The sequence below is a fragment of the Acipenser ruthenus genome, chromosome 2 (genome assembly GCF_902713425.1).
Source record: "Acipenser ruthenus chromosome 2, fAciRut3.2 maternal haplotype, whole genome shotgun sequence".
Taxonomy (NCBI): Eukaryota; Metazoa; Chordata; class Actinopteri; order Acipenseriformes; family Acipenseridae; genus Acipenser; species Acipenser ruthenus.
Genome location: NC_081190.1, coordinates 87079744 through 87095995, shown reverse-complemented (window position 1 = coordinate 87095995; position 16252 = coordinate 87079744). Strand labels below are relative to the sequence as shown.

The 16252-nt window shown below is 38.3% G+C and overlaps 1 protein-coding gene across 1 annotated transcript; it reads left to right on the top strand.

Annotated features, from left to right (window-relative positions):
* Positions 1 to 455: 455 nt before the first annotated feature.
* On the top strand, positions 456 to 10731 carry LOC117408548 (ADP-ribosylation factor-like protein 9). Its single transcript, XM_034013630.3, has 4 exons — positions 456 to 1007; positions 1748 to 1916; positions 4394 to 4569; positions 8430 to 10731. Exons 1-4 carry the CDS (start codon positions 843 to 845, stop codon positions 8607 to 8609), a joined length of 690 nt encoding a protein of 229 aa, XP_033869521.1. The 5' UTR covers positions 456 to 842; the 3' UTR covers positions 8610 to 10731.
* The last annotated feature ends 5521 nt before the right edge of the window (positions 10732 to 16252 follow it).

Here is a 16252-nt window from a genome sequence, read left to right as displayed (position 1 = left end):
ACATTGCAAAAATTTTAAGGGATTATATTGTAGACGATTTGTGGTATCTAATGCCTCCTGAAACGTGCCTTCCTGGACTTATCATTCCCACTATGCCAAATTAATATACACATTTGGCATTTTTTAGATGGGGTGAGTTATACATTGTTGAAAACCGGTAGTCTGGGTTTATTTTCTGCCTTCAACAACTTAAACATTTTAGCGTTAATTGACGGGAAAAAAGACCATAATTTAAAACCACTTAATAAAAACATATAACTGAAAAATATAACCCTAACTGAAAAATATATCAAAGTAATTCACCCCTTTTAAAAATATATTTTGATGTATAAAAATAAGGAAGCCCCGTATTAAAGTTTTTGAAACGACACAGGGTGTTCCTCTCCATTGCTCTTCTCCCTGCTAGTGCCAATCAACTAAAGGAGGCGGGGTTTCCAACTTCTTTTTGCGACGTGATAGAGGTCAGAGGGTTGAACTGGGCCGTCAGTTTCAAGATGCTTCGTTCAATGGTGGGGTTTTAATTATTAGTGAACGTAAAGCAATTATTTTTTAGATAACAGTTACCGAGAAAGCATTACTTTTATAACGTAACAAACTGAATTAGCTCTTACTTCATCTTGTGCAAACAAAGGCAGAACGGTAATCTTAATAAATTGATTGTTGTTTTCCGTTTCATCACCAACTTTAAGTACTGTACAGCGTAGTACTTGATAATAACTTTTACAAGTTGTTTTTGGGTTTTTTTTTTTTTTTCTTTACTTTTATGCAATGAGTACAAGTCATGCTTGGAATTAGAGCTCATTGATAGTTATATTTTGATTAAATAAACGAGTCTGTGTTTTATGCGTTGGATTATGCCTGGTTTCAGAGAAATAGGACTGGTAGGGGCTGGTTTTGCTGTTACAGGAGGCGTTGTTTATGCCATCTGGAATTATGTGGCATCGACAAGACGAAAACAACAGACAGCCACAGATGAACCGAGTGATGAACCCAATTTAGTTAGAGAGGTAAGATTTGAATAGTTTATTTGCTTATCTTGATTTTTGAATACATGTTTAGATTTCGTTCAACAATAATGTCTAGGCAAGTAAATACTTGTGACACACCATGATTTATCCAGTGAGGAATGTACGTTTTTTCACCGGATTTTGCAACGTATGAAACATTTTACTATGATGAAATAAATTGCCGATGATGACTTATTGGTGTAGATTATTATTATTATTATTATTATTATTATTATTTATTATTTATTTTTTATTATTATTTATTATTATTATTATTATTACGCATATATATATATATATATATATATATATATATATATATATATATATATATATATATATATATATATGTATGTACACGAAAAAGAGAGAAACATTGTATATTTTTTTATATGATACAGTAGCTAAAGTAGCTAAAATAACAAGCAAAAAGGTCTTAGAGTAAAGTGGCGGAGCATGGATTAAAACGTCATCTCCTGGATTAAATGGCTTTAAATTGAGCAGCATTATACCGTCACACTGCAGATGAGCTTTGCTGTGTGGTTGTGAATCATATTAAAATAATTACTTAATTGTATCCTTCAAGGCAACTGTACTGTTGGGGGCTGTAACCTGTAACACAAGTGTCAAAACAGTTATTTTGTCTTCAGTATTTGATTGTATCTGGCATTTGGGCAGAAACTTGGAGCTATATTTAAGAATCACTCTTTGTGTTTTTCTTCTTAAATCTCATTTTAAAGGTGAAATCTGCAAACAAACAGATCCTTGTACTGGGTTTAGATGGAGCTGGGAAGACCAGTATCCTGCACTGTCTGGCCACCGGGACAGTGAAAAGAAAAGTGTCCCCCACTGAAGGTTTCAATGCTGTTTGTATCAATACAGAAGATGTCCAAATGGAATTCCTAGAAAGTATGCCTTTCTTTTTAATCTGATGTTCCATAAAATTAACATGTGTTCTGGTGACTAGCCAATAAATTGGTGACCTATGACCTGCTGCCGAAGTCCACAATACATCTGAAACAGGTGTATCTTGTCCAGTGCTAGAGGTTTCTGCCATTCATGGAAACTGTCAATGGACATGTTGGTCAGCGTAGCCACTGAGGACAAGTCGATTGGATGGATACCCATTATCATGTATCTTGTAAAGTCAAAGAGATATTTTTGCTTTCCCATTATTCATAACCTATATTGGTCTAACAGATCACATGACATGTCACGTGACAACATAAATTAAGGGATCAGGCCACATTCTGTAACTTTATGGCCAGTCAGTGCATTACCAAAATGTGTGTAGTCATAAGTAAGGCTACGATTTTGTCACGGAGATCACGGCAATCGTGAATTTGAACAAAAGTCTGTGAAATCTTGGAAATGGGGCAGTGCTCTGTAGGCTACCAATTTAAACGTCTCATTCTTATTATTGAAGAAAAAATATCTACCATTTCATTTTGAACACGATAATAAAAATGTTTTATTAGCTGTGTCACAAATAATTGACTGTGCATAAAGAATCACAAAAACGCCAGTCATAACTGTTTTTCTGTTGTGCAATGTCGGAGGCATTCACAAGCTTCCATTCAGCCATAATTTACATTTAACAGATCACATGCTGTTGTTTTTCTCATAATATCATCCAGACATTAGATTTAAAATGATTGGTAACTGAAGTGTAAATTATATGTCCAGAATTTGAGCCAAGACATAGTATAGTAACGGATTGTTCCAGTGAGGTTGGGAATAAAAAGTCTAGGCTATTTTTGCCTGTTTTTTTTTTTCACTGTTAGATTTGTGCCTATAACTATTTAACAATAAAGGTCACAGGTACATGTCATATGTTAAATGAATGTGCACACACTAGGCTTCCATAAAAATAAAAAAAAGTTGAATAGTCTGAGACTCACCCTGTTTAGTACAGATAACAAAAACCACAAAAAAGAGGAGATGCTTTTTAGAAAAAATACATTATTGTTTCTAAAATTTATTTTAGCCTTGCCAGCTCAAATCTGACAACTACAGTGAGACTTCAACATGATGGGAACATGGGAAAACCGTGAACAAATTGGATAATAAATAAAACAGTACCAAAAGCAACCAAAAAAAAAATTGAAAAATGTGCAAAATACAGTTGGTGCCGCGAGAGAAAAGGAATAGAAAAAATGATTATGGGTGTAAATTTTGTATACACAACAATGGGGAAATGTACAACACAATATTATTGATAAGATACAGCTTAAAAGATACATTTACATACCAAATATAAATAACACTCTCCTGTAGACTAGGAATCATCCTTTATATACAGTTACTTAAATAAATATATATATATACAGGTATATATAGATAGATAGTGTGATTAGTCACTGAGGTGACTAAAACTACTTAAAGCAGGTTTCATGTAATTGTTCTATGTATAGTGTGAATAGTAGCATTCCAGGGGTGGCTAAAACTACTTAAACAGGACTGATTTATTTTCTCTTCATGTTAACTGAAACCTCTGAAAAGCAATCGCAAATCTTAAAGCTGCTCATCTCTCCTTGGACGCTATGTGTAAATGAAAACGCAATCGGCAGCAGCAGCCATTTCAATGAAAAAGGAAATAGGAAATCTGAACTCGATTCGTCTCTCCTTGCACACTGAAATGTCTGTAAACGAAAAAGCAATTGGTAATCGGCAGTAGGCAACCAACTTTACGTCCCTAGCCTGCATCGTACAGTATTCGAAAAGAAAAATGTTACACTGGTGTGAAAGGAGTTTTGTACTCTAAAGTAATATTGTCAGCAGTCAAAAGCAATAGTCTTTATATTATTGGTTTTGGTGTACTATTTAAACGCTCTTGTGTATGTTGATGTAGCTAAAGCTACATTATTTGGTGACCTTTCCGTGAATTATTGTTTTTTTCCCGCAACTCGTCCGTGAAATGTAGTAAAAATCACTGTGCCAAAATCGTAGCCTTAATCATAAGTAAATATCTAGAATGAAGAGCTGGTAATAGTCTGTTCATTTCAAATGTAAATGAATGGATGATTTGTATTTTTTTTTTTGGTAATTTTTACTTGGTTAACCAATTTCAAGTTTGGACAAAAAAGATACAGTTGGCCACAATGGAAAAGACCATTTAAAAAAATTAAATAAACAAGTTGGGCTGGAAATCTGCATCAAAGTCTGGTTTCATCTCTTTTAGGTCATAAGGTCATTTGTGCAGTTGTGGACTCCAAAGCAGCTGTCAGCCAGTCATGACTTGAAACACTCAAAATTAGGAATACATGTGAATGTCAGTTAAAACACAAACGTGTGTTCAACATACTGTACTCGGTGTTTCTATTTGTTGCACAAAACTGATCTGTTTTATTGGACAAGTTTAACGTGTGTTTTTTCTTCTTTTGCAGTAGGTGGAAGTGGAACATTGAGGACATACTGGCACATGTACCTCAAGAAAGCCCAGGTGCTGGTGTATGTCGTGGATTCTGCTGACCCGAGCCGATTTCCGGCAGCAAAGAAGCATTTGCATCAATTGATCAAAGAAGACGCCCAACTTCCTTTAGTGGTGTTACTAAATAAGCAGGCAAGTGTTTTTTTTTTGTTTGTTTTTTTTTTTTTTAGAATACTTGATAAATGTCACATCTTGATCAGTCATTCCATTGACTATGAACAAAAACTTTGAACAAAAATAATAAGCAATTTTAGAGTGACGAGGCATTTTTTTGTCAATAAAAAAACTGCAAAAATAAACTTCCATTGTACATAACATATATATATATATATCTCTATATAGTGCCTTGCAAAAGTATTCAGACCCCTGACCAATTCTCTCATATTACTGAATTACAAATTGTACACTGAAATTTCGTTCTGTTTGATATTTTATTTTAAAACACTGAAACTCAAAATCAATTATTGCAAGGTGACATTGGTTTTATGTTGGGAAATATTTTTAAGAAAAATAAAAAACTGAAATATCTTGCTTGCATAAGTATTCATCCCCCACACATTAATATTTGGTAGAGCCACCTTTCGCTGCAATAACAGCTTTAAGTCTTTTGGGGTAAGTATGTACCAGCTTTGCACACAGTGTCGGAGTGATTTTGGTCCATTCTTCTTGGCAGATTTGCTCCAGGTTATTCAGGTTGGTTGGACGACGCTTGTGGACCGCAATTTTCAAATAGTGCCACAGATTCTCAATGGGATTGAGATCAGGACTTTGACTGGGCCACTGTAGGACATTCACCTTTTTGTTCTTGAGCCACTCCAATGTTGCTTTGGCCTTGTGCTTGGGATCATTGTCCTGCTGAAAGGTGAATTTCCTCAGAAGCTTCAGTTTTTTAGCAGACTGAAGCAGGTTCTCTTGCAGTATTTCCCTGTATTTTGCTCCATCCATTCTTCCTTCAATTTTAACAAGATGCCCAGTCCCTGCTGATTAGAAGCATCCCCACAGCATGATGCTGCCACCACCATACTTCACTGTAGGGATGGTGTGTCTTGAGGCATGGGCAGTGTTAGGTTTGCGCCACACATAGCGCTTCGAGTTTTGGCCAAAAAGCTCTATCTTGGTCTCATCTGACCACAAAACCTTTTCCCACATCGTAGCTGGGTTACTCTCATGCTTTCTGGCAAACTCCAGACGTGCTTTCAGATGGTACTTTTTGATTAACGGCTTCTTTCTTGCCACCCTCCCATACAGGCCAGTGTTATGCAGAGCTCTTGATATGGTTGACTGGTGCACCATTACTCCACTCCCAGCCACTGAACTCTGTAGCTCATTCAAAGTGATTGTTGGCCTCTCTGTGGCCTCTCTCACAAGTCTCCTTCTTGTTTGAACGCTGAGTTTTGAGGAACGGCCTTTTCTTGGCAGTGCCTGGGTGGTGTGATGCAGCTTCCACTTCCTGATTATTGATCCAACTGTGCTCACTGGGATATCCAAACACTTGGATATTATTTTGTACCCTTTCCCTAATCTATGCATTTGTATTACTTTATATCTAACTTGTGTAGAATGCTCTTTGGCCTTCATTTTCCTTCAGATTCACAGCCTGACCAATGATCCTTCAACAGTGGGGTTTTTATCCAGAAAATGTGACAGCAACTTTAATGGTTCACAGGTGGAGGCCAATGGTAAGGTTATTGTGTCCTTGTTAGGGCAATTTTTTTCATCATTGTAAACTGGGAGCTTCCACAGCACAGGGGTTGAATACTTATGCAAGCAAGATATTTCAGTTTTTTATTTTTCTTAAATATTTCCCAACATAAAACCAATGTCACCTTACAATAATTGATTTTGAGTTTCAGTGTTTTAAAATAAAATATCAAACAGAACGAAATTTCAGTGTACCATTTGTAATTCAGTAATATGAGAGAATTGGTCGGGGGTCTGAATACTTTTGCAAGGCACTGTGTGTGTATATATATATATATATATATATATATATATATATATATATATATATATACATACATACATACATACAGTGCCTATAGAAAGTCTATACCCCCTTGAACTTTTTACACATTTTGTTGTGTCAGTGTCTCAGAGTTCATGCATTTAAATGAGGATTTTTTTTCCACTTATCTACACAACATACTCCACACTGTTAAGGGGGAAATAGTTTTTATTGAGAAAAAATTATATATTAAAAATACAAAACTGAAAGATCATAATTGGATAAGTCTCCACCCCCCTGAGTTAATACTTGGTGGAAGCACCTTTGGCAGCAATTACAGCTGTGAGTCTGTTGGGATAGGTCTCTTCCAGGTCACACCTAGATTTGGCAATATTTGACCATTCTTTACATTCCTTGGGGAGCGTTGATGGACAGCAATCTTCAAGTCATGCCACAAATTTTGGATTGGATTTAGGTCAGGGCTCTGACTGGGCCACTCAAGGACATTTACCTTTTTGTTCCTTAGCCACTCCAGTGTATCTTTGGCTGTGTGCTTTGGGTCGTTGTCATGCTAAAAGGTGAACTTCCGTCCCAGTTTCAGCTTTCTTGCAGAGGGCAGCAGGTTTTCCTCAAGGACTTCTCTGTACTTTGCTCCATTCATTTTCCCTTATATCCTGACAAGTGCCCCAGTCCCTGCCGATGAGAAACATCCCCACCACTATGCTTCACAGTAGGGATGGTGTTGTTTGGGTGATACGCTGTGTTGGGTTTGCACCAAACATAATGCTTTGCATTTAGGCCAAAAAGTTCCATTTTAGTTTCGTCAGACCACAAAACTTTTTGCCACATGGCTACAGAATCTCCTGAGTGTTTTTTTGCATACTTCCAACGGGATTCAAGGAGGGCTTTCTTGAGTAATGGCTTCCTTCATGCCACCCTACCATACAGGCCAGATTTGTGGAGTGCTTGGGATATTGTTGTCACATGGACACTTTGACCAGTCTTGGTCATAAAAGCCTGTAGCTTTTGCAAAGTTGCCATTGGCCTCTTGTTAGCCTCTCTGATCAGTCTCCTTCTTGCTCGGTCATCCAGTTTGGAGGGACAGCCTGATCTAGGCAGGGTCTTGGTGGTGCCATACACCTTCTACTTCTTAATAATTGTCTTGACCATGCTCCAAGGGATATTCAAGGCCTTTGATATTTTTTTATACCCATCCCCTGATCTGTGCCTTTCAACAACTTTGTCCCGGACTTCTCTTGAAAGTGCCTTGGTGCTCATGGTTGAGTCTTTGCTTTGAAATGCACTACCCAGCAGAGGGAACCTACAGGAACTGCTGAATTTATCCTGAAATCATGTGAATCGCTATAATTTAACACAGGTGGAGGCCACTTAACTTGGTGTGTGATTTTGAAGGCGATTGGTTACACTTGAGCTAATTTAGGAGGGGGGTGGACACTTATCCAACCAAGCTATTTCAGTTTTTATTTTTAATTAAATTTCTAGAATATTGTTTTCACTTGGAAGTTGAGGGGTAGGATGTGTAGATAAATTAAAAAAAAAAAAAAAAAAACTATGTTAATGCATTTTAATTCCAGGCTATAAGGCAACAAAAGGTGAACATTTTGAAAGGGGGTGTAGACTTTCTATAGGCACTGTATGTGTGTGTGTGTGTGTGTGTGTTTATATATATATATATATATATATATATATATATATATATATATATATATATATATATATATATATATGTATATATATATATGTATATATATGTGTATATGTATATATATATATAATATATATATATATATATACACACAAATCTCATTCTGAAGAAAGTAAAATTGAATCTTGACCCATGACCAAGAAAAATTCCCCACCTTTTAAAAAGTTGAGGAAAAGTCAGTGAAATGTTTACCAGTTCGCCAGTAGTAGTTCACTACTAAATGGGAGATATTTTAGCAAAGTTTTAGGTCCATCAACTGCAACAACACACAAAACCAGAGTTGAAAAATGTATAGTAAGTCCAACTATGTTGTGTTTTTAGGATCTTGAAGGGGCCTGTGGCATTACAGAACTCCATGACGCATTGTCTTTATCTGAAGTTGGTGACGAGAGGAAGCTGTTCATCATTGGAACGCATGTGAAACTGAATGGTTCAGAGGTTCCCTCAAGTGTTCAGGATGCCCGGGAGCTAATCACACAACTGGTGGCAGAAAACAGATGAAATATTAATTTTTGATTACAGTATAAGGGTGAGACAATATGTGGTACGGCAATCACTAAATGTCTTTACCAAAGAGCTTCAAGAGCTTCCTTTTAATAGAGTGAATGTCACTTAATCTTTATAGCAGATTGTTTGCAGAGATACGACCTAAATAGTTACAAATGTGTGTTAGAAATTTTGTCAACGGTTCAATGTTTTGTGTTAAGTGATTAACCACCAAAGGGGAAAAAAAATAAAATAATTGTTTTGTTACATAGCTGTAAAACACTGCAAAATGCTTTATTCTACAAATTGTAATTCTGTGTGTCGGGCAAGCCAAGATGTATTAAACAGGATTATTATTCTATTCATTTCAATGGCTTATCTGCTGTGCTGCATCCCAGCTATGTAAAAACCTCTCACCAATCCAGTTTCCCAAATGTCTTCAGTCTTGTGACTCGCAACACACTGAGGGGGTGCCATTATTCAAAACAATACATCACCTGTCAGGGCTTACTGCTTAAATGAAAATATACAAAATCCGTGGGGTAGAGAGGAAAGTAGTGAGTGGCTTAATGTGCTTCAGAGACCAGTCCTGGTCAGGCTGAGCCCTTGCCTCTGTTACTGTAGCTTCATAATGTCTGTTGATTGGGTTGAGCGGGCGAAAATAAGTGATTGGCTTGATAGTGGGAACAGCTGAGGCTTGTTGATCTTCGGTACTCTTGGTTGATAAGTGAGTTGCAGTGGTGCTGTAACATTTGAATTCAGCATTTCAAATTTGAAATCTGTGAATCTTTAATTATATCAAAGCTACTGCATTTTTGTGGTGTCTTATTAAAAATAATAATAATTTGTGCCTATTCACACATGCAACATATGTTTGTTATGTTACAATACATACGTTTTCAGTTTATAAAACAAAAATGTGCATGATGGCTTACGTCACAGTGGAATTTTTCTTTTTTTTTCCTATGGTGTTTGTGTTTTTAAGGTTACAACATGACAAAGTATTTCTAGATTTGTATTGTTATTTTTTAGGTGTGAAACTTTATCAAATAAGTTTTAAGTTTAGTTGGACACTTTTTAATAAAAGGTAACACAAGTTCTACAGTTCACAAAATTATACGAGACACTAGCAGAAACTAGTAACCATTTACTAGAATTTAGTGTGTGTTTTTTATGTTTGGAAATTTTTAATTTTCCATTTGAATCTATGGCTGTGCTAGATGGCAACCAAATGGCCTTGCCGTATAGTAAAACTTCCCCAAAAAACAAGACTAGGTAGGAGACATTTGTCACATAATAGACAAAACTAAGTTAACCAATATAACATTTTCACAAACAGTACTTTTTAAATAACACTGAAAAATGTTGTTAACCGTTTCCAATAAAAATATACAAAAAAAAAAAAAATCTTAAAATTGTTTTCCTATAGCTGATGATGCGTTTAAGGGAATAACTCTGTTGACAGGTTTTCAGTGGAGGTGCCTGTATGTACATCTTGGTCATTAAGGTAAAACAAGCTTTTTGACATACAGCAAATTAAGGTCAATTTTAGTCCAGTTATATGACGACACAGGTTAAGAAAGACTAAAATAACTGTTTTTATTAAAGGTAATTGTGAAAGCATTTGTTATAACTGCCATTTCAGTATATTCTTGGCAAGGGATAGGAATATGCTGACACTTCTTGTTAGGGGCCAGATGTGGTCAACTGGGAGAGAAAAAAAGCATTTTTTTGGAAATTTATAAACAAACACTTGAAAACCTTTTCACACTTTGACTAATTATTTAAATTAGGAAGGAATGTGTATATATAGACATAATTATTTAGGCAGTTAAAGTGAGAAAAACCACAAAGAAAGTGATTTCTATAATTTCTAATCTTTCTATTGAAAGATATAAATGAGAGATTTAGCTTTATAATAAAACAACAAATTATTACATAATATGCATAAAATGAAAAATAACATGCAAAAACTAATTTCATACTTTGACAAAAGTATTTGGGCAATCAACATATTTCATATGAAGCCAGTTCGTTGCTAATAACAATTATCATGATTAAAAAACAACACCTGATGATAATTATAGAATACATAATATTGGAAATTTGTGATTTAAAAAAAAAAAAAGCAACCAAACTGGTTAAAGCTAAATAGTACAGCAACGGTCTCAGAAATGGCAGTGATACAACTAAACGGAAAAGGAGAAACTACCAGGAAAATAGCAGAAAGACTTTACCGAAAAGCACTGTGTGGGCTATTATTGAAAAACACAGAGAACAAGAACTACTGCAACTAGCTCCAGGCGTGGAAGACTGGCAGTGTGCCCCCGCCCCTGTGTGTATTTTGTGGTATGTGTTGCGTGTGGTGTGTTAATGTTGGTGTATAGATGTTGGTGCACAGGATGTAAATGGGTTAAAATATATAATTTTATTTAGACATGAGGATGGCACAATCACTTCACATATAGATTAAAAGGGATATTTGTATGTGAGCACGGGGAAGTGAACAAATTAGTTAATGTGCAGATGTACCAAGATTCCAAATTGAATGATTGATTAGCAATCGAGTCTCGGTACAGCTGCATAAAAGAGGCAGTGTTTCACTCACTCGGGGTTGTGTGTTCGTGAGTAGAGAAAGGGAGAGAGAAGGAGAGTAAAAGTAAATAAAAGTAAATTAAAAAAGTAAATAACAATTGCTATTTCGTGCTGGAAGGACCAGCACGATACTTGTTTGTTTGTTTTGACTCACCATGCTTGTCTGTTCCTTTCTGGCCTGACGTCACCCCTACAGCCAGCCTGTTCACAAAGACTGTCACAAAGACGGCCGGAGTGGGTGGCGTCAGACCAGAAGCAGGAAATAAACAGACAGAGAGGGGTGGTTTGGTGAAGCTGAGCGAATGCTTTTGCTCAGCATTTAATTAAACAGAACAGAAAATAAAAGGTTTATTCTTTTTACCTCCTCCTCCACACTCGTTCTCCACTCACCGAACACCCAACCCTGAGTGAAAGAAACGTGCATCTATATATACTGTTGTGCTGGGATTCAATTACTAATTACTTATTCACTTGAATCCCAGCACGTGAATTAATTCTGTGCAACCCCGTGCTCACATATTACGTTTAACCAGCACGTGAAGTGATTTGTGCCCTCCTCGTGCCTAAATACAAATCTACCTTTTAAAATCACACTTGAAACACAGACCCGTTTATATCCCGTGTACCAATGACTATACACCAACATTTACACACGCACGCAACACACAAATGCACACAGGGACGGGGCACATTGCCACAAAGACCAAGAAACATTTCTGTAAAATCTGGAAGAAAATTGTTCAAGCAGCCTGGCAAAATCCTCAGATTACTGCAAAAGATTTGACGCAAAAATTGAGAGAAGATGGCCAAGAAATTCAATGATACCTTAACAAGATGAATGTCCATGGGTTAAAACCAAGATGCAAACCTTTGTTTAAAACAATACACAAAAGCAATTTGAGTTTTACATTGAATACTTGAAGAAGCCTGATGATTTCTTCAACCAAATTTTATGGTCAGACGAATCCAAAATAAAACTTTTTTCACCCAAGAAAGCAATATGTTGTGTGATGGTATGGGCTTGTTTTTCTTCCTCAAACACTGGCAACCTTTGTATTGTAGAAGGATCAATAAATGCTGCAAAATATCAAGACATTTTGCACTTTCATTAGTTAATCAGTGCTAGAAGGCTTATTGGATGGAAGTTTGTATTCCAGCAGGATAATGACCCAAAGCATTCTGCGAAGTCTAGAAAGGAATTTCTGAAAAAAGGAAGATTACAGTTATGGATTGGCCATCTCAGTCCCCAGACTTGAATCCCATCGAGATGTTGTGGACTGATTGAAGGCTGCTGTTGCACCAAAGTCGATTGCAGAACTCAACGCTCTGTGTTGAAGAATGGGCAGAAATATTTCTGGAAATATGCCAGGAACTGGTTTCAAAATGCAAGAAAAGACTGCAAGCTGTAAAGGCAGCAAAGAGTGGGCACACAAAATACTAATATAAGGGTGCCAAAATACTTTTGTCAAAGTATTAAATTAGTTTTTGCATGTTATGTAATAATTTGTTGTTTTATTATAAAGCCAAATCTATTCTTTAATTTATATCTTACAATAGAACAATTAGAAATTATAGAAATCACGTTATTTGTGATTTTGTGTACTTTTGTGTGCGACTATATTATTATTGTGGTTTTGCCCACACCATGACCTTGAAATCTCTTTCACACACCAAACACAGCCCTCTGGTGGGTACATTTGTAATTGCACATTATGTAGTGACTTGATGTTTTCATGTTTTGCTACATTGGCTGTAGCAGCATAAACAAGTGCAAAAGATTCAAAGATTATTGGCAAAGGTTTTACCTTTTGTTCATACTTACATTGCCTGGAAATTTATCATCCGACTAGATCTGAAAACAGAATCAGGTGGTAAAGGTGAAACAGAAAATAATAAACTAACTTTCTGTCAACAACTTCTATGTTTGTTGTACTTTTGTTTTAAAATGTATGTTGATATTTTACTCGTTCTGCGATTGATAAGTCAGATGCTGGTTTTCTTTTCCTTAGAATACCTATTTGGGAAGACAGCCCAAGCAGGCCTTCATGACTCACAATAAAGTTCAGGTACTGCTGTACTGCTGTAGCAACAAATATGTGTGTACAAATTAGTAAAATTACCAGGTATTATTAAAGAGATAATGGACAACTATTGAAGCGAGGGGAGGGCAACCTTTATGGACCATTTAGAACACAAGAAAGGTTACAAACGAGAGGAGGCCATTCGGCCCATCTTGCTCGTTTGGTTGTTAGTAGCTTATTGATCCCAGAATCTCATCAAGCAGCTTCTTGAAGGATCCCAGGGTGTCGGCTTCAATAACATTACAGGGGAGTTGGTTCCAGACTCCCACAATTCTCTGTAAAAAAAAAAGTGCCTCCTATTTTCTGTTCTGAAAGCCCCTTTATCTAATCTCCATTTGTGACCCCTGGTCCTTGTTTCTTTTTTCAGGTCGAAAAAGTCCCCTGGGTCGACATTGTCAATACCTTTTAGAATTTTGAATACTTGAATGAGATCGCCGCATAGTCTTCTTTGTTCAAGACTAAATAGATTCAATTATTTTAGCCTGTCTGCATATGACATGCCTTTTAAACCTGGAATAATTTTGGTCGCTCTTCTTTGCACTCTTTCTAGAGCAGCAGTATTCTTTTTGTAGCGAGGTGACCAGAACTGAACACAGTATTCTAGATGAGGTCTTACTAATGCATTGTAAAGTTTTGACATTACTTCCCTTGATTTAAATTCAACAATTTTCACTCCATAGCCGAGCATTTTGTTGGCCTTTTTTATAGCTTCCCCACATTGTCTAGATGAAGACATTTCGGAGTCAACATAAACTCCTAGATCTTTTTCATAGGTTCCTTCTTCAATTTCAGTATCTCCCATTTGGTATTTATAATTTGTATTGCCTGCATGCAGTACCTTACACTTTTCTATATTAAATGTAATTTGCCATGTGTCTGCCCAGTTCTGAATGCTGTCTAGTCAGCGGTTCTCAAACTTCGTGGCACTGCGACCCCCTTCTACCAATAAAAATTACTTTGCGACCCCACTGCCCCCTATCACTGCAGAATAGTTAGTATTGATAAGTAAAACATGCATTACTTTGCAATATCAACAAAACTAAAATATAGCCATTGCATATTTTTACCGCCAACAGTGTAAAAAATAATAATAATATATTTTAAAAAAATACATTACTTACCTAATGGGTGAGGTTAGCTTGCATGGATGAACATAAATGCTTGAAACGGGGCTCCGTGTGGCTGAGGTAAAGGCGAAAGTCATTTTCAATAGCGAGATGGGTCCTGTACTTGTTTTTTAGTAAAGTCAGTGCAAACCTAATTCACAAAGTTAGGTAGACGGGAAATGCATGAGTACTTTCAGAGCTGCAGGTGATAGCTCTGGATATTCTTGTCGCACAGAAATCCAAAAGTTAGCAAGAGGTTGCTGAGAAAATCTGAGCTTCAGTATCTCGCTGCACTGGTTGTGTATTGCACGCAATCCAGATGACATCGGAGACTGCTCCACTCCACTGCAAGCTTTGCGCTGCACTGGTTGTGTGACTGCACTGCAACTGCCTGTAGGCTACACTCCACACCGTTGCAAGCTACGCACTGCTCCTGGTTGTGTGACTGCAAGCAGCCCAGACAAAGACACACAGCTCAGTACCTTGGTGCTTTGCCCTCGGTACTTGGTGCTCAGTGCTTTGGCGCCCCAGAGTCTAGGCCTCGACGCCTGCGGTACCCTCGAGTCCTCGGTGCCTCAAAAACTTAGAGCTTCGGTGCTTCTGTGCCCTCGGTGCACTAAAGCCTTAAAGCCTTGGTGCCTCGGTGCTCTAGATGTTCAAGTGCTCCTCGACATCGGTGACTTCGTGCCTCGGTGCTCCATAGCCTCAGTGCCCCGAGGACTGTAGGCCTCGGTGCTTTCATGCCTCGAAGGCTTTTTGCATCGGTACCTCGGTGCTTCAACACCCTCAGTGCCTCAAGGACTCTATGCCTCGGTGCTTCGATGCCTTCGAGGCTTTTAAGCCCTGCACATCGGTGGCCTCAGTGCCCCGGCACCACATAGCCTCGGTACCTCTGTTCTTTGACACCCTCGGTGCCTTGAGGACTATACGCCTCGGCACTTCGACGCTTCGAGGCTTTTAAGCTTTGTGCCCCAGTACCTTCAAGATCCTCGGGTCCCTGGTGCTCCATAGCCTCGGTACCTCGAGGACTCGACTCCTCAGCGCTTTGATGCCTGAGGCGCTTCAGAGCTCCCTGCAGTGGTGTCCTCGGTGCTTTCAGTACCCTTGACCCCCAGTGCCTCAGAGCCTCTGTGCTTCAACACCCTCTGTGCCCCAGGGCCTCAACGTCTTGGTGCTTCGACGCCAACGGTCCAAATCATTTCTTGCATCAGCGCACTTGATTCCCTCAAGGTTTTCGGTGCCTCTGTGCTTCGGCTCTGTCCTGCACTATCTGCGTCGGCTCCAAGGAAAAGACCCTGCACAAAAGGATGGCACAGTTCACAGACGAGGCCTCTGCGGCCAGCCTCGAAGAACCGTCTTCAGCCTCGGGGTCTCAGATCTCCCCTTTCCGCCTACCTCAAGCCCAGCGCACAGTATACATGCAGGTTCCAGCCCGTTCGACTGGCAACTGCTCTAGATCACTCTCGAGGGGTCGGAAGCAAGCGAGAAATGCGGACTAGGCGAGGGACATTTCTGAGTTAAAGGGCCATTTGGCCCAAATACTCGAGCTCTTGGCCAGGCAGCAGGCTTTATCCCCTGCGCCTGTCCCAGCTTTACCACCAGCATCTGCCCTGGAGTATACCCCAACTCTGCCGATGGTTGCTCCAGATGTTTAAGAGCAGGACGTTGTCATAAGCGAAGAGGAACAGGATGCGCTTTATTTAGCGGCTTCCTGGGATGAGGAGTCCTTCCTACGAGAAGAGACTCAAGATCCAGACCTGACCCAAGAAACGGTCCCCAGCTCTGAGCTTGTCTCAGAGCCTGAGGTTTCAGCACCCTCAGGCTTGGTTCGGGCACTTTTGGAGCGAGCCGCTAACTTCCTCCAGGTTCACAGAGG